The sequence below is a fragment of the Perca fluviatilis genome, chromosome 7, assembly GCF_010015445.1.
Source record: "Perca fluviatilis chromosome 7, GENO_Pfluv_1.0, whole genome shotgun sequence".
Classification (NCBI taxonomy): domain Eukaryota; kingdom Metazoa; phylum Chordata; class Actinopteri; order Perciformes; family Percidae; genus Perca; species Perca fluviatilis.
In genome coordinates, this window is record NC_053118.1 from 28,708,866 (window position 1) to 28,734,761 (window position 25,896).

Consider the following 25,896-nt stretch of genomic DNA (forward strand, 5'->3'; position numbering starts at 1 on the left):
CGACAGACAGCTACTGTAGGTGGATCAAACCTCAGCTATTCGTCTAGCAGGAGCCAATAGCAACATCTCAGAAAGAGATTGGGGGTGACATACACACTGGATCTATTTACATTGCAATTTCAACCGAGTTTTAACAGTCGGATATTGGGGGAAACATGGCATATCAAGCCCCAATCTACCCAGCTCAAACACGGTTGAAAGCACAGAAGAAATGTCAGGTCAATTTGGGGACAACGTTCCTTAAGAATCACTATCAAATACATACTCATGATATTTAGTCTAAACCATTCATTGACTTAAAATGAGGTCAGAAAGAGCTTCATCTGTTTTAACCATAAACTGTAAAAAAAAAAAAAAAGAAATAGGTATGAACATGCGCTACCGTTGCACCAAAGGGTCTTTTTGTTAAACACTGAAGTGGCCTGCTAAGCATCTTTCAATCTGTCATAGGATATGGAAGTAATAACTGTATGGTGGGTCCAGTTCAAACAGAAAGTAAGACACAGCAAGTTTGCCTTTTGAATTACAAATTATAAAATCTTTTCAGTGGGTCCCCCAAAAGAAGTCATAGAGAACTGCAACTGTTAGACCTTGATGTCACTTGATCACATGATCTGATCACTTAAGTTGTAGTGGCACTTCAGAGGGATTCCTTACAAGTGCAAAAGGGCATGACTGCAACAGGACTCAAGCCTGAGACGAGCTACACTGAAGAGGAACATATATCCTCAATGTTGTGTTGATGGTGGTGCTCGGCTTGAGAGCGATGTTAAACACGTCACCCTGAAATTCAGTTGAGATGTGGTGTAAAGGCAAAAACATTTGATTTTCTTGTTTCATGCATATATGATCATTTAGTGACCCCTGATGTCATGTGAATGGGGGCATTGTCTACCTGGAAAGGACTGCTATGGTCTGTTGTAATTCATGACGGAAATGTTTACCCTATAGGATTACACTTTAGTAGGTTACAACCTTGCATTTAACCACATGTAGGTATTAGGCCTAATTTAGGCCTAATACGTGTTTTGTAGTCCCATGAATCAAATAAAAAAAAAAATAATCTAAATGTTTATATAAAATAGCTATCCACATATATAATTCCCCTATAGCCTAATATAATAGCCTACACAGTTTGTCTGTTATATCAGTGGCTGTTCTCTTTGCCAACACGTGGTGGTTTATGGAAGAGATGAAAACATCACATAAAATCCCTGTTGCCATAACAACGGCTATGCTTCTCTCTCTCTGCTCCTCCTCCTCGTCTTTCTCCATCCCTCTGCTGTAGTTCATCACACCCTCCCTCCTCCCCTCCCTCCTCCTCCTGATCCTCCTCCTCCTCCTCCTCCTCCTCCTGCATGCACCTCCCTTCCCCAGCCTTAAACCATCCTAAAGACTGATTAGCGCAGCACCCATCCACTGACACACATGTCATTTCTGCAGATTATTGATTTTTTTTTTTTCCTTCCGCTTTTCTGTATCATTTTGACGTCTCTCAGCATCTGCTCCAGGAGGAATATGCGGCTCTCCAAATGACATTTTCCACCGCGCGTCTCTCCTTGAAGGCAATAAGAGGAAGAAGTAGGAGATTTTGTCTTTTTTTCTGTGCCACGCTCTGATCTCAAAATCCGATTGTCCCCGGTGTGACAGCAGAGCGACTTCCAGCATCTGACTGCCTGACGCGGGATGGAAGCCGTCCACCTCTGACCCATCAATAGGACGAGACGTTTTAAGGCTACCAGGGAGGGGGGGGGGGAAGCGAAGGATTTTTTTTTTTTTAAAAGGTAGGTAGGAAGTGACAGATAGACAGACGCTGCGTTTAAATTAACTGATTTGTGACTAGTTGATTGTAGGAAACACAGTAACTCTATATTATAAATGTATAGCCACACTGCCAAAAGAATAGCGCCCTTTTCTGTATAGCCTCCAAAGACGCACAGATGGGCGGGCAGCGGTGTAAATAACCCCTCCTTTAGCTGTCCAATGCATACCTTTCAATCCCACCTCAGACTGTAGTCCCGTGCTGTTGCATTCAAGCCTGTGAGCACTAACTACGCTACGCTGACCGCTGACAGCAGCTAAACAAACCACATGGCTGTCCTGGATTGTGCATGGAACTTTATCTTTGAAGAGCTAGGGTTAGTAGTTAATAGTTTTGAAACTGCAAATTAGATTTGCAGAAAGAAAGAAATAACACCGACTTGAGGCAATAGCAATAACAAAAAGGTGAAATTGTAATTTCTTCCAAAGCCAAAGAGAGGTGGAAACAAGCAAGAGGATACTTCACAGTGTTTCCATTTGCCATTTCACTCAGATTGTGGCTCTATCAAGCTCAGACCCTCCCATGCCCAGGTCATATCTGAGAGGAAAACATCTAAATGTTTCCTGTCAAAGGCCTTTATGCATGCAACATTTTGACAGACTTTTGAACTGCAATTCCTCTATTGAACCAATCACACGCTGTCTTCCTTTTTTTATTTAGCAAAAATTGCTCAGCTTGGCCCCTAACAGGCCTATATCAGTCCCCCAGTAGGCTAGCCTTTATCACTGACGGTGACATTTAGCGACCAGTCTGTGTGTCAGTGTACCTGCATTATTTGGTGCACACAGTCTCATTGTGGGGCTAAACAGCCCTCAAGGTGTGTCACAGAGTATAAATAGTTGAACAAAAGCCCTTTTCAAGCTGACAAGAGGCTGAAACCTGAGTCTTGGGAGTGATTCCCCCCCCCCCCCTCTGGTAACTCTAAACGCTCACACACTGAGAGGCTGGACAAACGCTCCTGTAAAAAAGAGTGATTTAGATCCTGAGAGGGTGAAGAGAAGAGACATTAGGGCACACGCCTTCCACACTGCTGCAGTTTATTTTAGGTGCTTAAGAAGACCAGATCAGCAAGAAGACCCATCCACCCCTCCTTCCGGCCCTCGTATGAGCTGAAAAAAAAAAAGTAGGAGAAGAAGACAACTGGGCGGACCAGATCCAGAGTCCCAACAGCCTCAAGAAAGTCTCCTCTTCTCACCACCCAGACTTTTAATCTAAGTCAGGACATCTTTGGCATCATAGAGGTTTAACCACCAAGCTGGAATAGCTGCTTTAGAGTCTTTTGTCCCCCATTCCGAAGTGTGTGTGTGTGTGTGTGTGTCTCTGTGTGTTGTGACTCGTGTGAGAGTCACCACCGGTCTTTTTCTCTGGTCAGGATGTCTGCAATACAAGAGCTGCTGCTGCTGCCTCTGGCCCTCCTGGTGCTTCAAGGTGAGTTGGCAGCTGTTGTGTTACCATGGCTACGCCGCGATGGCAACACCTGGCATGCACACGAGTCACCATCAAATCCCCCCCCACCTCCCCACTTCGCTGACTGTGCAGTTTGCTACTGTTGTTAAGGTGTTTCCTGTTGTCTGATGTTGACCACTCTACCGCTGTCTGCTCTGTTTGTAGACAATGCTTTGGCAGTCTTCGTGTGTGTGTGTGTGTGTGTGTGTGTGTGTGTGTGTGTGTGTGTGTGTGTGTGTGTGTGTGTGTGTGTGTGTGTGTGTGTGTGTGTGTGTGTGTTTCATCTTTGGGCTAAAAGCCCAGCTGTTCAGGTTTTTGTAAGAGTAATGAGATGAGGCCATGTGGTGGGCACACACAGGCGCATGCATGCATGCATGCACACACACACACACACACACACGCACACACGTGTTTTAAAAGAGAAAAAGTTCTTTTAAATATGTGCCCTCAACTTTCTCCTCCTGCCGTCTGTATTAATTGAGATATCACGACTCACTGTCCCACCTTCACAAGAAGCCATTTATCGGCATTTATTATCTCCATCAGCTTTGAGTCTGCCGACACCCACAGGAGGAGAAGCAACTCCGCAAGGAAATAATCTTTAACAAATCTGTTTTAGGAAATTTATGACACAACCATGTCTCTTTATTTGTGGCCTCTTGGTTTATTTCAAACCATAAATAACTGTAAAATTATCAACTGGCAGGCAATGGTAGGCAATTTAAACAAGATGTAGATGTTAAACACATCACATTTTTTTCCTTTTTTTAAGAATTGTTTTTGGTACAAAAAAAAGATGTTTTCAATATGATCCTCAAAGAAGAAGAACATACGTATGTCAAAACGTTTTTCCGAGTAGGCATGTTGTCGTCACATTTTAAGCACTGCGATTTAAAATTGAGCACAAAAAGAAAGCAAAGCATTAAGAGAGATTTACTGAGCACTTATCACTGTCAGCCAGCTGCTCTTTGTCTCGCACTCAGTCGCTGACAGCAGTACTACAAACCAAAGCTTGATAATCTCAAGAAATATAAAACATTATAGGAAAGGTGTTGTTCCTTTAGCTTACATGAAGTGGCGGTTTATCATCACATTGAAACAAGCAGGCAGAGCTGCAGAAAGTTAAGCCAGGAAGCAGATAGTGAGCAGAGAAGTGAAACTTGGCAAAAAAGTAAGAAGGTTACACAACCTTGATTAAAAGAAACGCACAGTTGGGTTGAGGAGCCAGCGGGTTAGTCGAGGACTGAATGTGAGCACATCTGGAGCCGGACGCAGTGAGGATGAGGATATAAGATGAGACAGGAAATTGGATGGAATCTCCCAAAACAAGAGGAAAGGAACAGACTGAGGCTGTTAAAAATAGCAGCTTGTGCTCTTTGTGCATTTGCATGTGCTAAAAAAACATGAGATGGAATTCAAGTTTCTGGTAGGCAGGGGAAAAAAACATATATACAAGTTCGTAACTAGGATGATGATCCCCAAGCTCCACTGACGCTCTATCAAACTTCAAACATATCTAGCTTCATCAGAATTGGGATTGGTGACGGCTGCAGAGGGCAAATGCAATCAGAAAAAGGAGAAATAGGAGAAATAAAGGGACAGCTTGCTCCGAAAATACAATAAAACAGACTTTGATATCACCTTTAGCTTACCATGATATTCTCAACTTTACCGTTTGTTATGCTCAAAATGCCAAAAGAAATTCTCTCTTTCCAACTGTAAGGGCAGAATCATTCACAAGCATAACAATTCAACTGACAGAGTTGTGAGTTCTTGCTTTCGAGCCAGACTGCAGAGGCTAATAAAGACCTAATGGATTCAATGGCAAATCTAACTAATGCATACAGCAGAGAGGCTCTTTTGCAGAACAGAGCCATTAGGTCTGCAAATGGCTCGAACACAAATTTATGGTCAAAGGAGATTACTGTCAAGGGGATGTCTGAACAACCACGCCATCTTATCCGCCTCCGAGCCATTTGGATTCACGTCCATTCATCTCTCCACTCCAACCACAGAATCTGCACAAACTGGAAATCACATCACAGAGGAGCTTTAAGAACTACTCAAGTGATGCACTGCAGCAAGAAAACGATAAAGGCTGATTCATGGTCTGCATTTGGTTTGGTTTGTTGCTGTTTGTAGTTTTTCTGGCATTAGAATGAAGGATGTTTGTTGTGAAAGGGGAATTTTCTGCTTTTTGGCAGATTTTTCAACATTAACAGCTCAAAACTATTTATAGCTAATCTTCCCATAAAAGTTTAATACTTTAACATAATCTGTACTCTTCAAGCTTCTGTGTAACAACTAAAGTCAACTCTTCTCCTGGTTGAGTGCACTTTCAACCCCCTGATAATATATTACATCATCAGGTTGTACAAGCATGTTCTACAAAACGTGCAATAGCTGCTACAGCACAGTATATAGGATGTCTGGATCAATATTTATCGCCTCGTACAGACAGTAGGCGTTGTAAACAAGGAGCTCTTGATTGATGCACTCCATCACAGCGGCATTGCATGAACGTGATTGTAGAAACTATATAACAGATTTTTCACTTGTGCCCAATCTGCAGCCGGGGTCAGACTCTGAAGCCTCAAAGCTGCATGGATATAATTCTGAAAAGAGTATTATTTTGATTCTATTTGAGGCTTATTTCATTGCTTTCTAAATCTGGAATGAGATACCGCGGCTGGCTGCATGTGTCCTGCTAACTTGTGTCACACACGACAGACAAACAAACACACACACACACACACACACACACAGAGCTGTCCTCTTGTGATCGGATCACTCAGATCGTATTTTAATACCAGGTCAGAACAGGCCCATACACACACCTGAGCCCCTGTTCTTCCAGCTGTGTGGCAGAGGTCTGTAATACCAGGGTGCCCTGTAGCTGCAGAGGGGGGTGGGGGGGGTGAGGGGGAATGAGATGGGCTTTGAAGGACGAGATGACCTTCCACATAGCTTGATTTATATTTGCATTATATAAGAGCTTGGAACCCATCGGTTTCTCAATTATTATTGTGAACACTATCAAAAATGGTTACATATTTTTGCACAGACATTAATAATAATTGATGTTTGTTTTCACCTCAAGTCACTATGAACTTTAAAAGAGAATGAATATGGGACTTACATTTGTCACGTGGCCGGACACATACCAAAATAAATAAATACATGCTTATGTTGCTGCGTGTCTGCAGGATGTATAAACAATCGATAGATCGCTAACATGTTAGCCATATCAACTTACAAGGCAATAATATGTCAGACTTATGCAATTTTTGGTATGTTGTGCAGTTCTGCCAGTAAACAGCCACAATTACTGATTCGTGCATCTTTAACCTTGCATTTTGGAATATAATTCTTCACCGTTTTGTCATCACAACTCAAAAACTAATAATATTAGTAATGGCTGCATCCCATTTAGGGTTTCTTGTTCCTGTGCCTTTTTTTCAGCAGATATTTGGGCTTGTTACAGCAGAAAAAAACATTCATAACATTAATGGGGCCTCGCCCCATTTAGGTACGTTAGTGAGCCAGCATGCACAACAGCAGGGCCTCAGAACTGGAGCACCTAAATGTAACAAAGTCATCATTCGTGTTGTTAGCTACACCTGTGCTTTTCCTGCTTTGACAAGTCAAAATGTCCGCCCATATAAGCTTTTGTAGAGATTGCTGTGGGACAAGAGAAGCTCAGAGGGTCATCAACAAGTTGAATAGACTAGTAAGCCGAGGATTTGTTGAGAAAAAGAATCAACGTTCGCCTTGTGTTTCATTCCTCAAAACAGATTTGGATCTATTATTACAAAATGTCACTGAACATGCAGTACTAAGAGCCGTTGTGAATACATTGCAGAGAACAGAGCTTGCAACAGAGAGGAATGAAGTGAGATCAATGTACTAGACAGCAGACAGACTTTTTGGTTTCCTTTTTATTTATTTTTTTACTTCTTTTTGCATTTTTGCCCATACATTATTTTCCACAGTAGAAAGGGCTACATTTTGGTAGAAGAAGACGTAAATGAAATGTGGCAAAGCTCTAAAGTTGGATTTAGTTATAATTGTAATGTTATCACCTTGAGAGCTCTTAAGTCTTCTTAACTTTTTATGTTTGACTCATTGATTTTTGTGTTTTTTTTGTTTGTAAATCAAATGTTGAATGTCTTGTTCTGGTTTTTGCACTCCAAAAAAATAGAAATTCTGCTCTTGAACTAATAGAGCAGCTTTTGAAAGATTGAGATGCAGACAGGGATTTCTATTCTGATAAACTTGTGCATCGTCGCTTTACCAGCCCTGACAATATGACAGCTTTGTGGAGTGAAATGAAAGAGACACTCTCAGAGCAGTGAGCTGCAATGGTCTACTTGTTCCAGTGGAAAGTCTATTGCTCGCCTGGTTTCAAAGGAAATGTAATGGATTCTTGGTATTTCCCCAGGTTACGTATGCCTACAGTACATGCGTGTGTTTATGTCTGTTGGAACCCAGCCACTGAAACAGATGCTGTTCTCCCTCATCCCTTTTGCTGTCGCTTATCCAATTTCCCTTTCTCCATCTCTCTTATGCTCAGTTCAGCAAATAACCTCGACCCTTTTTGTATTTCCTTTAAAAGCTCAGCGACATGCTAAACTAGGTACCTCAGTGGGTGGATGGTCTAATGTGCAGCTAAAGCTATAAATCCGTTTTTTTTTTGCTTTGTAGGCCTCAGGGGTATACAGCAATTGATATGAGGGATTAAGCAGCCAGCACCCCTGTTAGGGGAAAAAAAAACTCCTAATCTGCAATTTCTGGAATATCTGTTTGCATAATCCTTAACCTCAGTCCACCGATTACGCAATGGATTTGCATTTTTGATGCTGTGTGTATGTGTCCTGCAGCTGTTGGTGAGAATTGTTGCTGAGGTAGTTTGGTGGCTCTGTCTACCTTGCACTTTGGATGTGCAGTTTATTTTGTGTCTGCTTGCATCTTCGTCTCTCTCTCTCTCTCTCTCTCTCTCTCTCTCTCTCTCTCTCTCTCTCTCTCTCTCTCTCTGTGTGTGTCTTTTCGCTGTCTTCTTAACTCGCTGTCTCAGCTTTGGACACTCAGCATCATCACTGCCCACCTTGCACAATGTCGCCTCTCGCTGCGTCACTAACCTCCCTCAGGATTATGGCCTCACGCTGTCTGTGTGTGCTGTCCTGCAACATTTTCATCTGCCTCGGTTTGTGTCCATGTCCTGCAACTGAAGAGCTCTCCTCCGTCTTCAGACATGCTTTTTAATTTATGTCCTTCTGTCCGTCAAACGTGCTTTGTTGTCGTTGTAATATGTGTCCTCTGTCTTATTGGTCTCACCTCCTTTTCTCAAAGCAGTCAACATGCCGGCCATCTCAAACCCTTCTGTGTTTCTCTGCACGGGATGTCTTGCTCTTGTGTGACCCTGTCTCTTTCTGCCTGGTCGGGCCTCATTCATAAAACTGTGCGTAGATTCTATTCTGAAAGATTTTGTGCGCCAAAAAGTCAGAATTCTGATTTATAAAACCTTGCGGCGCACACCGCTACGCACACCTTATGCGGTCGTGCACGAGCCTCACGCTCCTCCCAAGGTCGTCCCATATTTGTCCTAATAAGGTCCATGTTAATCAATCATTATGATCACTTTTGGGTTTTTTTGTGAGAAAATAAGGAAATTCAATTATTAAAAAAAAGGTAAAAAAAAAAAAAAAATAGAAACAAGATATTTGATCATTATTGCTGCTTTATTTCTTAGAACTTAATCAGAACAGGTGAAAGTGCTTGAAATGTAACAATTTTGTAACTTTGTGTGGGAATAGCAGGTACAGAAAGACAACATTCGCGCACACAGACACCTACACTCAGACACGCCCACATACAGACGCACACACACACACACACACACACACACACAGCAGGCCCAGTTAGGAGGACACATTTAAATTTCATAGCACCTACAATTATTACACTCGGGTCCAGTAGACCAGAATACCTCATATGTAATAGTTATGTGTAGTAAGGGGGGGGGGTGTACCGTGTGCAGTCATGCATGTTCTCCACAGAAAATGAGCCAAGGCCAATGAGTTTGAGTTAGAAGAAATAATAAATAGCATAATTTTTCTTTTAGTAAACACTGTATACGGGTCCCACAGACCCGAACACCACACCAGGGTTAAATAGATTTATTTTTTGGATATAAATATACATTTTTATAATTCATGGACCTAATTGATTGTTACGAAAACTAAATTAAAATGCTGTGCGCTATGCATCCAGAGTACTTCATCCATGTGATATTTCGTGTTACCATCGGAGTTCACTAAAACACAGTCTACAAAACTTTGGGAGCATTACGCATGATCACACGCACGGTCAAAAGGTTGCGGAAAACTTGGCACATTTTTACGCATGGAAATTCTTTATAAATCCCGACTTTTGCAGGAATGTTGCGACGGCAAATGTCACCCTGCTTCCCGCAGCTTTTTCTTGCGTAACAGATTTTTATAAATGAGGCCCCGTCTTTTCTACACAGCAGAAGCTGGTGTGATACAGACTTGAGTCAAAATATCACTGCATATTAATGTTTAATTAAACACAAAAGATTTGGTGGCGTGTCTTTTTGGGAAAAGAGACACACAAAGGTGATTTCCAAATGCTTTCCTGTGAGATTGTACATTGGCATTAATTGATGAATGATCGACCGCTAATTGGCAGCCGAGGATTAGCTGCGGCACAGACAGCTGGTTCATCTTACAGCAGCCGATAATCAACACAAACAATCAGGTCACATTTGGAACGGACAAGACAAAGCTAATTAGAGCTTTGTTTGTGCTTTCTGTGAACTGTAAGTGAAACCAGTTCTCCAAGCAGTTGAGGAGAAGAAGCTTCAAATACTGTTTGACCCAGGTCTGTTGTAATCTAGAGCAAGGGTCTTCAACGTTTTTTTAAGCCAAGGACCCCTAAACTTAAAGAGAGACAGAGCAGGGACCCCCTACTACATATATTGTATACATTGAGTTGCATATTAAACTGGGCCTACAATAATGTGTAGGGCAGCCTAAAGCCTTTATACATAACTTTTTTTTTTACATAGAATACTAAGCTATTAAAATAGCCTAATACGCATGATTTTATAATCAGTTTTAATGTTAAAACATACATGTGACGATTTACTATGTCTGTGGATGGCCTTAGTGATTACCTTACCTATAGACTAGTATGCTTATTATCAGTGGGGATTTATATTTGTTAATATATTCATGTTAAGACTTTTTAATTGAACTTCAAAAATGAACAAGAATTTGGAGGCCCACCTGCAGTGACTCTGAGGACCCCTTAGGGGCCCCGGACCCCCTGTTGAAGATCCCTGATCTACAGATCCTAAGCAGACCTACCTCCCAGAAAACCTGAAAACCCAAGACCCCCAGCCTTAACCGAACCCTGTTTTGTAGGTTCAGACATTCAAGTTTATCGTGGGAGGGTCTCAGTGTAAATAATACTTTCTTTTTTCTAACTTAAATTCTGGTTTGCTACAACTTTGGTTGTATTTACATAGTTTTGACTATTGTTTCTATCGGTGATTATAACATTGCAGAGTTAAATAACACCCATTTTAAAATAAATTCCAACAGATACATTGGAAACTAGATGAGACGTGACTTGATCTCATCTGATAGGATTGTGGGGGTACGTCAAATAAAATAGGATGGGAACTACTGATCAGACTACTTTATTATGAAGTATATCTAAAACTGAGACCAGAAATATCAGTAATAATACCTCATTGCACAGGAAAAACTGTGTGCACACATCTACAAGTAGGACAAACATTATTTTTCTGGTGTCTCTTATTAGAGGTTGCTGCATTCCCTCATCTCAGCAATTAAGCTGGTGAGACAAATGTTATCACTGAACAATGTCCAAAACTATGAAAACAAGTTGTACAAATCAGCATTAACCTTTAGGTTTTCATCAATGCATGCTGCATTTTTATCCATTTCAACAAAATGCAATATATTACTTGTTTAAATGTGGCTTTGGTACAATAACTCAGCAAATTTAGGACTGGAGATCAGCAAAAATACCAAATGTTTGAAATCTGTTCAGGTCCACTAAAACCTAAAACCACTGAATCTGGAATGAATTCACTCACGTTCAGGCTCTGGTTTAGTCGTTCTTGGGTCAGCTGGGTTCAGGTCTGTTTGTTTTTATATGCACGGCTCTATCTCTCTTTTTTATATATGATAGCAATGGGTCTATTTACTTTTGGGTTTATATTTTTGGGCATGTGAAGTCTTACATTATGTTCTTAATGTTCTCTCCTTTTCCTTCCCTTTTTTCTCTTCCCTCCCTCTTCCTTCTCTGCAGTGCATCCGCCGGCATTAGGCCTCTTCCCTCCTGCTTCCCCAGCTCTCCATGCTTTTGCAGAAATAAACTGTTACTACTGAAGCCTGTGCTAACATTCTCTTTATTCCCTCCTCCCTCATTCCTCGCCTCCATGTGTCTCTGCAGTGTGGTGGCATTTCTATTTGTGCGATTCCTTTAAAAAGTCACACTTTGTTGCTGCAGCATTTGTATCCCAGGGAGTAAAATATTTTTTTAGCTGTTGCGCAGTTCTGCCCCTATTTTCTTTTATATATATTTGTATAATTGAGGCTATGGACAATGTGCAGTCTCTGTAAATCTCAACCAAACGTTTAATGATTTCAGTTCATCTGAGTTGTGCTTCCTGTCCTCTCCCTCATCTCCCTCCTCCCACCTTGTGATTCGAAACAAACGCATCCCCAGAGGTCAAAGTTGAGAATAGCACAACATCTTTGGTTGAGGGCCATGCTGAGACCTCAGTGGAAACTGCAAGGTGCAGTGTGAGAAAGAAACATTTGAAGTTACAGGTGTGTAACTCCCGGCCGACGAGAAGTACATACGTGTCATGATGATGATGGCATATATAGACTCACGCTTCTATATATGAATTTAGCTCAGTCACCAAATGACAGAATGTAAGAAACTACTACCGCACACTGCAACCTCTTTATTTCCCCTCTGTTTCACAGATCAAAAACACCTAAAATGTAAATACTATAAAACAAAAAAACGAATAATCATATTCAGAATAATCTAAGTACTGAAATGATGAGTGGAAATAAAAAAAAAAATGCAAGAAAAAAGCCATGCCCAACACAAAAGAATAAAAAAACATGCATGCAATGATCACTGGGAGCAAGCACGCAAAATCAAAAAGTTGCAGTAGCTAACATTGTTTAGTAATGTTTTGACAGTGCCTGCAAGTACTGAGATACTGGAAAACACCAGAGCTCTGCTCGTGTATCAACCTATCGAGTCTCGGGTACATGAAAAAGAGGATGATGGCCTCCCACGGCTCTTACCTCTGAACCCTGTGACCTGCAAATAGACAAAGAGCAATAAAGTGATACAGGAGGTTTCTAACTCTGGGTTTTTTCATCATTTTCACTCTGTAGCGTCTCTGTGCTATGGAGCCTGCGTGGAAGTGGCATCGGACACAGAGGCCGTGGCCAACGAAGGCTTCAAACTTGGCTGCATTTCCTGCAAGATGAGAAGTGAGGTGCCCGCCGCGGCCTCAGTCGACTGGCAATTCAAGGCTTTAGATGAGACCAACTTCACCCACGTGAGTAATAATAAGATATATGACAAGGCAAGCACGGAGAAAAGCAGTCCTCAGTTGCGACCTAAAAGAATAGTTCATCATTTTAGAAAATAAACTTATGTTCTTGCAGAGATTAAGATGAGACGATCAATGCCACTCTCAAGTTTGTTTGGTAAATACAGCCGCCAGATAGCCGCTTAGCTTAGCACAAGGACTGGAAACAGGGAGAAACAGCTAGCCTAGTCAGGGCCTACAAGCACCTCTAAACCTCGCCCATTAGCACTTTATATCTCATTCCATTCAAACAAAAACAAATATGACAACCTCTCTTTTTTTTTTTCTGGTCATTATTTGGCAGAATTTTTCTTGTCGACATCATGAGGTTGCCAGACAACCAGTGTAGTGTCCAAGAAATGACTGCGTCTGGCCACAGTCTGGCACATAAAGGCCTACTTAAAACTTGGACCCACATGTCAGGCCAACAACCTACTCATTAATGTCAGTAAGACTGAAGAGATGATAGTAGACTTTGGGAAGAACTATGCCCCCCTTAATATCAACAGGTCCTCAGTTGAGAGGGTGGACAAATAAAAATGATTGATTGCTTTTGAAATACGTTCTTAAATCCACTGGGAGCCAGTATGCAAGTATGCTAAAATTGGAGGGGACACTTTATCTTTAGCATGATCTACTGCCTTTTAAGGCCTTAAAAAACAAGCAAGAGAAAAGAACAAGCCGCATTCTCTACACAAAGTAATTATATTACAAATATTTAAAAGTGTATATCTTATACAGTCGTTCTTTATGGATAAACAGGGCTGAAACCTTAGCTTCAATACTAAGATTGAAGGTAAGGTTTCAGCCCTGTTTATCCATCATTTATTTACACCACAGATAGTAGTGGTGTTGATCAGAAACAAAATCAGCATAGTCAAGACTAAAGAAAATGTTTTAGTTACACCGTTAGATTAATGTCCATCACATGCAATGCAGCCAGTTTTCTCCTTAATGTAATACCTTATCATGTGTCCATATAAAGCAATATATAAAATCAGCATAAAGCCCCAAATATATCCATCACAACAGCCTGACAACAGGGTTGTATGTCTTCTCTTCTGGGAAACGGCTGCAATGCATTTATCATGATAGAGAGGAGAGCAGAAGAGCAGAGCAGTCTTGCATTTTTATGATAGGCTTTTCCCTCCCTGGAAGACCATGCTTTTGCTGAACTAAGCAGCCCTCACCAGGCAAAGCAAAGAGGCCATTACAGTGTATTCCCATAGCAGGAGAGATCCCATTAGCCTTCAGCTGCCATTAAGATTCTGTATCCGCTAATTTACCAGTAAGTGCAGAGGTGATGCATCTCGGTCGATACAGCAAAACAGCAGCAGTGCTGATATGGAGACTAGCTGTCTGTTCGCTCAAGGATGACTGAAATGCAAACATGACATTTTGGGAAGGATATTAATCAATCAACAAAGCTAACCAAAAATCTGTGGAAGGTCCCACTAGATTTGTGACAGAGAAATATACTAGTTCCTGTTCGTGTAAAGTTTGCTAAAAAATAATAATAATAAATTATATATTTGGGAAACCCTAGCCTGAAACCCTTGTTTGCTTTGCTGAATGTCCAAGTTCTCTATTTTGCTTTGTCTCCTTTTTAAAGAAATCTTCTGTAATTCTCTTCCAGTTATACCACTATGAAAATGAAAATGAAAAACTCTCTATCAAAGACCCACGTTTCTATAAGCGCCTGTACTGGAACGGCACCAAGGGCAGCAAGGACCTGCAGGATGGCTCTATCTTCATCCACAAAGTGACCTTCAATGACACAGGAACCTACAAGTGCATATTCAGCCGCACCCTCAAGTATCCCAACTACGAGGTTTCAACTGAACCCAGCGTGACTATCGTCATGAAAGTGGTGCCACAAGGTAAGAACAAAGAGGAGGGGTGTTGTACCGTCTGTTTGAGCGGGGAAGAGGGAAACTAAATTAGCCAGCTTACTCAAATAAATGTAATTTAAACTGTTTTGATTCAGTCTCACGCTGTCATTAATACGCCTACTGTACACTACTGGCTGAGAACCAACAGCAGACAAACAAAGTTGACAACTAGCTGGTGAACATAGTGGAACATTTAGCAGCTAAAGAGCCAGATATTTCTGGAGATGGTAAATACCAAAACGGAGGTGAAAATCAAGTGAATATCAGACTTACACTCGCCACGTCCAAAGGAATTATATTGTTGGTCTGGGACTACTGAATAAGTAAAAAGGCTAGCAAGTTCACCAAATCAACTCTATGACGTGATATTATGTCAAGGTTGTGTTTATATGGTTTTTGTGCTGCCTCCATGGTCAAAACAGTTAATTAATGCAGGTTAAAATAATAATGTGAGCTATTTGAAGTTATCATCAGCTCTACAGAGCCTCCTTAAGCTCTTTTTGTCCAGCAACTTTAGTATTTTGTTTCATAGCATCAAGTTCATAAAAAAAAAACAACGCAAAAACTCCAATGTACGCTATACGTAACCAAACCGCAGACAGGAAACTTGACAACTAGCTGCTGAATATAGTGGAGCATTAACTGATAAACTGTCAGATATTGCCCTTAGGAGTTAGAGAAGACCAAAATCAGAGGTAATACGATAGTGAATATTGGACAATCACCAGGTGGCCACAAGTTTGCTGCATTAACTTAACAGGTGGTAAAAGGTTGTTTTTAGAGCTTGTTTTGCTGCCCAGAAATGTTTTAATGCAGGTTAGTGTAGTTACTGTTAATTAAACTGGGTGCTTTTTAGTGACAAGTGCTTAAATTACCACAGAGGTGTCCCACAAGGTTCAATGCTCGGTCCTCTGAATTTTTATTACTTGAACAGGACATTAAACCCTTGTGAACGTTAACTGTAGATAAACTTAATCAGCAGCAGGATTCAGGAAGAGATGAATTATGACACTGTAATTCAGGACAGGAGGTCATGACTTTTGACTCATCCTTTTAATGGTACAACTGAATCTAACCTCCTTTCTATAAGCACACAGATATATCATGACTTACCTTATCTCCCTTTCTGTCTCTGCAGTCACCAGGGGACTGGCATCCATCTTGTCTGAGGTGATGATGTATGTGTCCATCATCGGGCTGCAGGTATGGCTCGTAATTGAGATGATTTACTGCTACAGGAAGATTGCAGCGGCAGGAGAGGAAGCTTTGAGAGAGAGCGCGTGAGTAACACAAAACAGTCAAACAAAAACATAGCCAGCCTCTCTTCAGAGCCAGTCCATTCCCATATCCTGCTGGGCCATCCAAATGTCCCCTACTTCCCACCAACCACTTTCACCTTTGTTTTTTTCCTTTCTGACACGGTTTAGAAAGCAGAGACAGAATCTGTATCAATCTGCTATTTTCAAAATAACAAACATTTTCCTTCTTCCTCACTGTATAGATATATTTTTATGATTCTGATTCACTGTTCTTAACCACCCGTTTTTCCTTTCCACCACTCTCTTTCCTTCAGGGCGGAGTATTTAGCTGTAGCATCGGAAAGTAAAGATAATTGTGCAGGTGTTCAAGTGGCAGAATAGCATTGGTAAGTCTGGATTTTTCATGTCTGAATTCGGTTTCTTCTTGTGCTTTCCTTTGTACTTTCTTGTTTATTTTACAAAGATGGAGCTTACACAATGTGTTAATTCCTGTTTTATTGTTACTACCACTAAGGGAGAACTAGGTTGAAAGTAAAAAAAAAAAAAAAAAAATAATATATATATATATATATATATATATATATATATATATATATATATATATATATATATATATATATATATATAGTACAGGCCAAAAGTTTGGACACACCTCAATGTGTTTATTTTCATGACTATTTACATTGTAGATTCTCACTGAAGGCATCAAAACTATGAATGAACACATATGGAATTAGTATACTAAAAAAAAGTGTGAAATAACTGAAAATATGTCATATATTTTAGAGTCTTCAAAGTAGCCACCCTTTGCTTTTTTTGATAACTCTGCAAACCCTTGGTGTTCTCTCAATGAGCTTTATGAGGTAGTCACCTGAAATGGTTTTCACTTCACAGGTGACCCTTTGTCAGGGTTAATTAGTGGAATTTTTTCCTTTATTAATAAAAAAAGCAAAGGGTGGCTACTTTGAAGAATCTAAAATATAAGACGTTTTCAGTTATTTCACACTTTTTTGTTAAGTACATAATTCCATATGTGTTCATTCATAGTTTTGATGCCTTCAGTGAGAATCTACAATGTAAATAGTCATGAAAATAAAAGGAAACGCATTTGAATGAGAAGTTGTGTCCAAACTTTTGGCCTGTACTGTATATATATATATATATATATATATATATATATATATATATATATATATATATATATATATGACATGTCATGTCAATGCATTTTAAGCTTTTCGCTTGCTATTTAACAGTTTTCATTCCCACCTATGTTGTGTTGTCTTTGACATACCTTTAATACATTTTATTTAGAACCTAAATAAAGTTTTGCGTTCTTTCCAAATCAGCGTAATTGTGCTTTGAGAAAGTTGACGATGTGTTACTGCATGTTTCTTTCTGTCTTTTACATTATTCATTTTCCTGACAGTTTTATGTTTTTCACTTCAAGTTGAGGAATAATTCAAGAAAGCTTCCTTGAGGAATCTCACATTGACACTTTCATGCCCTCTCCTCTTACCGTCACTCAAATCCTGCCATCCTTTCCACATGATGGAAAAATCAAACCACACGATGGAGAAAGATGGAAGTTTTTTCAAGTAACTTTCGGCAGAAGGATGGAAAGGACTGAAATGTATCCGGTTGTGAGGGTCAGGAGGGATGCATGAGGTCGTGGTCCAACGGGACAGAGGAAGAGGGTTGAACTGTGTATGCACAGGTTATTTTGTATAGATATTATAGGCCTACATTGCATATACACTGTCTGCATGCTTATGAGCTAACCAAAATGACCAACATCATGCTTCTGATGTTCAGTCATGTTTTTAAGAGTTTTTAATCAGTTGTGTCATATTTATTTCACACTGTGTGTAACCGATAAGGGTTTTATAAAGCCAACTAAAAGCTGTCAGTGTTCACTCTTTTGGGTTTACGAAGCTGTCATGCACATAAAAACAGCTTTTAATTATACATCAACATTTGAAGATATATATATATATATATATATGCAAGTTAGTAAAAAATAACCAAAGTTACCCTTTTGCACTACTGTATTTTACCCAAAACCACATCATTCTAAATCATCAAAACTATGTTCCACTAAATCCATGAGGGTATACTTTTAATATATGATGTAGGAGGGTATTAGGATCAATAAAAACTATGAAACGTTACTATTGCAATTTCTCCTGGGTTGGGCCCTTTTTTGAGTTAGATTGACTGGACTGTCTGGGGAGTTTTGAGTTATCCGCTTTAAAAAAAAAAAGGAACATACAATCATTAGTCATCATAAATAGGTTAAACTTATTAGAATCCATTCACGTTTTTAATGTTTTCGGACTGTTTTATCTTAACTTCTCAGACAACAGTATGTTTTTTTTTTTTTTTTTAACGGTATTTTCCTACAATCTCATAAAATAATGTTGTGCAACAACAATGTAAAGATATTTATAGTTCTATATTCTATCTATTGATATTTCAGTGGGATTCCCTGTTAATTAAAGCATTTTCAGCAGACCACTATGCTGTTTAAACTGGCTGTGTATTGTTAAAAAACTTGGATGGTGAGGAGCAAAAATGGCACCAGAAGCCAAGTGTGACATACTGTATGGAAAGCCCTCTGATGACCAATTTGTAGTATTGCCAAAAAAACAACTTCACCAATTTACCTGAAGTGATATGAACATGCCACCTTTAGCTTTCCCACTGATGTTTCACACAAATGTCTTAAGGGCTTGGTAAATCTCTGTATATATGTAGCCTATAACTGCCATGGGCAAACGTACCACAAAACCTGTCCAGTGTGCCTCCCAGGGTGAAGCCAGTGGTAACCAAAAAGAAAAAAGGCAAAGCTTCGTTACAAACCTTAAGTGTTTGTAAAAACAGCTGTCCTTGCTTCTCTTTCAGAGATGGTCGGTGAACACCACATGGCAGCCAAAGACTGCCGTTCTGCATCTTTACTGTTAATCTCTTTCTTACCAAAAGTAAGTTTGATACATCTTGAGACACTGAGAAGAAGGGAACACAGACAAACTCATGAATTAATACAGAATAGCTCCATGCTATGGAATACTCCATACTGATGGAAGAAGCACAGTACAGTACCAACACACATGTCCAATGAGATACAAGCTAATAAAAAGTAAAAAAGTAAAGAAAAATATAAAACAAGCAACACCTCCTCCATTCAAGCAGTGATACACACTGCTTACTACGGATATAACTGCAGTTTCCTCTTCATGTGTAGGTGTCGAAATGTTGCTTGGCACAAAATAAAAAGCGATTCACCCAGGAAAAAATAAAATTCATGAGAAAAATCGGCCATGTCTCACTTGAATTATTTTGTTCTTAAATAAATGGTAAATGTGTTGGTGTCAGGGACCTTCAGCCTGATGAATCTTCAGTTCACACTTTAAGTTCATTTCCATCTATGTTTGTAAAACCGGTTGATTGAAGGCAAAAAAATTATGTTTTTATTTAACACCAGCAATTATATGTTTATACATAATACATATTCATTTGCTCTGACTGAACAACACCTGTACTTTTATCTTTGCTCAGCTGGGTTTATGGTTATTAAGTATTAACAAATATATTTTTTAACTTGTACAGGACAATCAGATGGACGCATTTTACTACGTGATGAAAAGTGTTGATCACAGTCAGGCTCGTAGCCAAGATTTTAGAAATACCCCAATCCATCCCTTCTCTCCCCTCAAAAAATGATGTCCAGACATCAGAGGGAAAAAAAATATTTTAGTTGCATTTTTCTAAATTTCACACAGCCTTCACTTTTTTTTTATTTAAAAAGTAGGCAATACATAGATTTAGTCTAAAAAACACAAATGAGCAAATTAGTTTTTTCAAGGCAAGACTACTTACCTTGCCTGGCAGCTGGCGAGAATCACGGGATCACATAGTAAGCCATCTGGTTAAGTTATGGTGAAAGTTTAAACTAATATATATCACCATGACACTTCCCCAGTTGATTACCTACATTAAGACAATTATTTTTGTATCACAGGTTTTCTAAAATGTTAGGTTTAAATCATCTAATAAAATATGCGCTGATTTACATACATTTCCAGAACAGAAATCTGAACGTTGACAAAAGTCAGGTTCAAAATTCTTATTTCATTCTGCTGACATATGAGAGTCAAATATTTTTACAGAGGGGACTTTGGATATCTCTTTTTATCACTGCATAAATCAGAAAATTCAGCCATAAATATGTTTTATGGAATAACATGTTATATTAATCCATTTATACATGAACAAACCCCCTCTGTAAAAACCTTCAGAATATAGGTATGAAAAAAACTGGAAAGTTTGCTGCATGTAAGTGCTACTGAAGTGGAGATTTCTGGCTCAGAGTCTGGAGAAAAAAAATTCTCAAAATCCTTTTGAGTAAACAGCCTTTAAAGAAATATAAAAGAAATATACAGACTCAAATAGACAAAAAGTGTAGTAAATACTGTAAACTCCTAAATGTGTTTCCTTTCCACTAGTCTGAAAGAAGGCATGTTATGGGGGGGTTGAGTGAAGTACTAAAATAGACAGAAGCTGTTTTTGAAAAAGCTTGAGTGGGGAAGAACTGCTGATTTAACACTTCTGATGATTTAACACATCTTGTATCCTATCAGGCTCTTATAAAAGCTCTAACTATACAAGCATTTGGTTACCTGCCTGTTTTGACTTTGGAAAGGTATTAACAGAGGGGTCAAAGTTAGGAGCAGCTTGTTTGTTTTAACCTGGTATGTTGTTCAGCATCTTATCTTAATAGTAGGAGCCTCTACCTTCAGGGCCACTAGGATCCTAAATGAGGACACTGCCTGAACATTATGTTTATTATTATTATTTATGACATTTCCTAGACTAAACAATGACTCTAGACATAGTCGCAAATAAAGTAATACAATTCTGTCATTTAGTAAATAAAAAAGACAAACATCAGAGGTGTCTGAAATCAGATTTTTTTTTTTTTAAAGGTTTACCAGACTCAAACTTGACTATAATGCTGATTAAAAAACTAGAGCTGAAACAATTAATGAATTCAACTATTTTATTATTTGATTACCTGAGTAATACATTCCTCTGGTTCCAGCTGCTCAACTGTGAAGATTTCTTTCTTCTTTTATATAAAAATGATTTTATTTTATTTATTTATTTTTTAGACAGTTTGTTGGACAAAACAAGCTATTTAAATGTCAAGTTGGGCTTTGGGATATTGTAAAAGACAGTAACAAATAACAGATAAATTAATAGCGAACGTTAACAGTTCCACCACAATCCACTGACCCAAATCTTTTAAAAGCTAAAGACACACAGACTCAAAGATGAGCGAGGAGTTGTTGCATGTTTTAGAACTTTTCATTTCTCTCCATGGTGCAGTGTACAATCACATCTTTACAGTACATTATCATCCCTGCTCCTCTTCCATCTCTCTCTCTCATTCTGTCCCAGACCCGCTCCCTCCCCCCTCCCGCAATAAATATTACACCATTTTGTTATCCGCGGATGGCCATGCACAGCGTGGCCCACATGCTTCTGTAGCCGCCATTTTCAGTGAAACCGAGAGAGAGAGAGAGAGAGAGAGAGAGAGAGAGGGGTGATGGGGAAGAGCACATAGAGGAAAGAGAGGAAGAGTGGGGTTGAGTGATGAGAAGGAGAAAAAACAAAGAGGGAATACAGATGGATGAGATGTTTTCACATCTTCAGAGGCCAGAGTCGAGTGGATGGAGAGGAAAGGCTGAAAATAAATGACAAAATAATAAAGATAGAAAATGAATTGAATAAAAAGAGAGTGAGTCAAATTAATCTTACACAAAAAAAAAAAAAAAACAATACTGCAAAACTGATTCCCTTTTTCTTCACCCGGGCCTACAAAGTTCTGGTTGGTCCTTTTGTTTTGAAGCGTCCGTCCCTGTTGGACAACGAACTAGCCAACTGTTCTGGTATTTCGGGTTTCCACCTGATCAAGTCTACGGTAAATCCTGAACTGTTAATGTCTGGCTCTGTGATACAATGAGTGAGCAACCAAACCAAAAAGGAAATATCTCCCCCCGCCCCAAAAAAAAACAAAAAAAACTCAAGAAATATGAAAATGTAACATCTGAAACATTGAGGACTCCTCATGAACACGCACGCACGCACACATCTGTCAGTCAAAATCTGTTGCTTGTTTTTTTTTTTCCCCCACTTGCCTCTACACACATTCACACAACAATTCAACATTATTAATATTATATACTAATTTGTTTGAAACATTCAAAAAGTACTAGCATCACTATTGTCATTATTGCTGTGACCAGTAATCATTCTCGTGTAGCTCCTCTTGGTCCGCACTGCAACAGCAAATCAGAGCACAAAATACCCACCGAATGACTTCTTCAGAGCAGGACAGGACTTCAGATCAAAAGTCAATGGTAATAATAAATACTGTAACAGTCCAGTCAGACGCAGCTTGCTGTCCTAACAAATGACCCAACGCACTGATTTTGAAAAAAGATTTAAAAACCCCCCCGAAAGGACTGGGAGGAGTGGGATGGTGTTTGAGATTCATCTTCAGATGAATAACTTACATCTAAAACTAGTGTCAAGTGTCTGGTGTTGAAATGTTCCTCATCCCCCTTTTGTGGAGAACTCACAGCCTTTGGGGCTCGACTCGGACATGGAGGAACAAATCCCTGACGGAAAGAGTGAGAAAAGGCATCCTGCTCCCTCTCCTCTCTCTTTTTCGGGTGTTTGTCACATCCACACAGCAGGTGGCGCCCCCCCCCCCACCACCCCCACACTTTTTGTTTCAGCAGGCGTTCACTATAGAGGCAAAGGTATCTAAACTGTTCCCAGGACTAGGAAGAAGAGCTCCCACTTTTCAGAATCACTGATCCCTATGAAATGTTGCAATGTCAGAAGAGGAACTGAAGTCTGTGATAGTCATAAAACGTGGGGTGCTGAAAATGAAGGAGGTCTGATTTAAAGTTATTCTGAAAAGCGGCTAGCCATTTTGAAATGTCTCTATGATTCTTGAAGAGTGGATGGTCTGAATGGGCCCACCAGTGGCCTGTTTCCATTCACTACGTACAGGGGACTTGCAGCTGCAGGTCAATTATTGCTGTCGTCATGATAGCTTCCAGTCTGAATGAGTTCACCGAAGTTGTTACTGGTTGAGGTGGAAGGCGAACGTCGCCATTTCAAGTCAGTCAGGCGAGGAGAATTGTGGGTAATGCAGTCCCCCTGCATGTCCCCACTCCTGGTTTTTTGTTCGATTTGGAAATGAGGGAAAGAGCAAACTGTGTGCCCCTTTTCTAGTCTACCAGGGTGTATTCAGAGATGGGAGACAGTCGGGGGTGGGGGGGGCGCGGCTCAGGCCTCAGTCGGGGACTCTGAGGGTGTGAGGGTGTCATCGGGGGGATCCTGCTGCACCTCTGGGACCACGATGCCCCGGTGGAGCTTTTCTAAAGACTGCTTCATCTGGGAGATAAACATGGAGGGGGTGGTGGGGGAGGGGGAGAGAGGGGTCGGGTGAGAAATACCAGATTACATAATGCAGTGACGACCCAGCACAGTTTGAGCGCAAGCGGTTTGTGTGACGCATGAGTTTTCTTGTTGACTGGTCCCGGCAGAGGTGCACTTCAAGCATTTCACTTCACATGAGTAACATAAAAACACACAAACAAAACACGCGCACACACCTGGTCGAGAAGCGTGACGGAGGACTGCAGGATCTGCTGCCACTTGCTGAGCTGAGCCTGGTGAAATTGCCTTTGAAGCTGCAAGACCTGAGCCCACTCTCCAGCTGTCTGGGGCAAAGGACTGAGGAGAGGAAGGTGGAAGACGGAAAAGGAGAGAACAAGAAAAGAGCAGAGTTATTCAAATTAGTTACAGTGTAGTCACGTTTTCTTAAACTTGAAAATAACCGATTCCTTGGCCACTATTTTCACTATCTTTTAGCTGTTTTTTGGTCTCCACCAACTCCTGAGGGAAATATATGGCTTTTTAGCTGCTAAATGCTCCAATATGCTCACCAGCTAGTAGCTAACTGTGTCTGTCTGCTGTTTGGTGCCGAGCAGGTAGTGTACGGTTTTGCTTAAAAACAGCCAAAAACAACGCTGAGGAGAACAAGTAAGAGTGAACCAAAACAGTGAACTTGCGGGCCGTGAAAACCAAAGGTGTGAGCTGAAAGACGTCAAAATGCTGCGTAGAGTCGCGGGATAGCTCTTCTTCGCCTTTCACATATCATGCGATCTGCTGTTAATATCGATAAAAATAATTAGCATTTTATCTACTCATCAACTTGCCTTACAAAAAGGGCAAGAGAGGATTTGTTGCTATGCAATAACTTAATACTCTGAGGGATATTTCCCACCTCAGAGCCCACAAGAATAACTCAGTCTCAGACCACACGCCAATTAACACCACAACAGAGTCTGTATTTGTATGGAAAAGAGTGCGGTGTTTTTACCTGTCAGCAACAGAATAGGAGTGCCATGTCTCCAGTGTATGGGCCGCTCTTTCCAGAGCATACAGCTTGTAGAAGAGCAGCATGTTGAGAGCCACCAGCACCACCAGACTGACGGGGACAGAGAGACAAGACAAGTGTCTAATTTACAGACTGCTATGAAAAGGCTCAAAAACAGTGAAAATGCTTCAACAAGAGAGAGAACAGTAAGATATCAACAGTAAGACGGAAATATTTCAGTGTTTGTCACTTCAATCACAACCCAGCACTTATTCACAACACAATGTTATTTCGTTGCAGGAGAAATCCACCCCGTCACAAATGTTAATGTTTCAAACAACTATTCCGGTCATTCTGTACATGTTTCATTCCTCAGCGGAATATTTTACTGGTCTTGTATTTTTTGTTTCCTGTTCATAACAGTATAAATATTTCTAACTTAATACATGAATAAGAAGTACTTTCTAGACTTAACAATCACACATTACTGTACAGGGTTTCTGCAGGTTTCACAAGTGAAATTAAGGTCTTTTTAAGACCATTATGGATGCAATTTAAGACCTATTTCACATACCAAAAAGTGTGAAGGGTATGAAGGAAAATTCCAGAATTGGCCTATTTGCAAAGTAAGTGAATTTATTCACATATAACATGAACGTTCCACTAAATATGACTACACAGAACTGTGTGTGTGTGTGTGTGTGCGCGCGCACGCACGCTGGTGGCTTTTTAGGGCAGTACTAAATTTGCTGTTCTCGAGCCAGATCTCGATGAACTTGCACTTATATTCGATGAAAGTAACGTTAACAGTGTGTGTGAATGGTGAGTGGTTCCTGTACTATGTTAAAGACGTTAAGACTAGAAAAGCCCTATATAAAAACAGTCCATTTACATTTACGGCTTACACTTAGTCTTGCATTGCCACACCTATCTTGGTGCTGGAGTAAGTACTTATTCTTATTCGTCACATACACGCAGTACAATGTAGTGAAATCCAATTACTGCATTGTAACCCATCTTAAGTATTAGGAGCAGTGGACAGCTATACATACAGCATCCAGGGAGCAACTTCAGGGGTTCAGTGTCTTGCTCAGGGACACTTGTAATGTAGTCATTTACGCTTTTCTTCCTCATATAGCTATTGTAATTACCAGATTACCATCTCTTATGGTCACTGTAGTCACATCTGCAACCAGCTTTTCTTTCATTCAGTTTGTTACTGTGTGCTAAGTTTTGGTTTGCTTAATGACCGGCTAGGGTGGGTGGGAGTGGAAGTTCGTGGTCTGTATGCGGAAGAACATGACCTGCCATTGCGAGAACATTGTGCAATGCCTTTTTGTTGAAAA

At 40.1% G+C, this 25,896-nt stretch overlaps 2 protein-coding genes across 9 annotated transcripts in view; one reads left to right on the plus strand and one right to left on the minus strand.

Annotated features, from left to right (window-relative positions):
- Nucleotides 1–1,771: 1,771 nt before the first annotated feature.
- Nucleotides 1,772–19,409, plus strand: scn1ba (sodium channel, voltage-gated, type I, beta a). 2 transcript variants are annotated; one of them, XM_039806064.1, is made up of 6 exons: nucleotides 1,772–3,250; nucleotides 12,742–12,908; nucleotides 14,578–14,821; nucleotides 15,972–16,113; nucleotides 16,407–16,478; nucleotides 17,522–19,409. In XM_039806064.1, exons 1-5 carry the CDS (start codon nucleotides 3,196–3,198, stop codon nucleotides 16,471–16,473), a joined length of 675 nt encoding a protein of 224 aa, XP_039661998.1. In that variant the 5' UTR covers nucleotides 1,772–3,195; the 3' UTR covers nucleotides 16,474–16,478; nucleotides 17,522–19,409. The 2 variants fall into 2 exon arrangements, with proteins under 2 accessions (XP_039661998.1, XP_039661997.1); XM_039806063.1 differs by having other exon boundaries at nucleotides 17,543–19,409.
- Nucleotides 19,410–22,748: 3,339 nt separating this feature from the next.
- gramd1a (GRAM domain containing 1A) overlaps nucleotides 22,749–25,896 on the minus strand; it is a 32,894-nt gene continuing 29,746 nt past the window's right edge. For all 7 annotated transcript variants that reach the window (XM_039806050.1, XM_039806053.1, XM_039806055.1 and 4 more), the window contains 3 exons: nucleotides 24,554–24,661; nucleotides 23,784–23,904; nucleotides 22,749–23,562 (listed from right to left, as the gene is read on the minus strand). In XM_039806050.1, coding sequence (XP_039661984.1) covers nucleotides 23,455–23,562; nucleotides 23,784–23,904; nucleotides 24,554–24,661 — 337 coding nt within the window. In that variant the 3' untranslated portion in view covers nucleotides 22,749–23,454. The remainder of the gene's footprint in view (nucleotides 23,563–23,783; nucleotides 23,905–24,553; nucleotides 24,662–25,896) is intronic.

Bases quoted from the DNA above. Each gene is read 5' to 3' on its own strand.
- scn1ba (XM_039806064.1), top strand. From the start codon at position 3,196: ATGTCTGCAATACAAGAGCTGCTGCTGCTGCCTCTGGCCCTCCTGGTG. The intron at 3,251-12,741 runs GTGAGTTGGCAG...TTCACTCTGTAG, and splicing joins GGCCCTCCTGGTGCTTCAAG to CGTCTCTGTGCTATGGAGCC. The intron at 12,909-14,577 runs GTGAGTAATAAT...ATTCTCTTCCAG, and splicing joins ATGAGACCAACTTCACCCAC to TTATACCACTATGAAAATGA.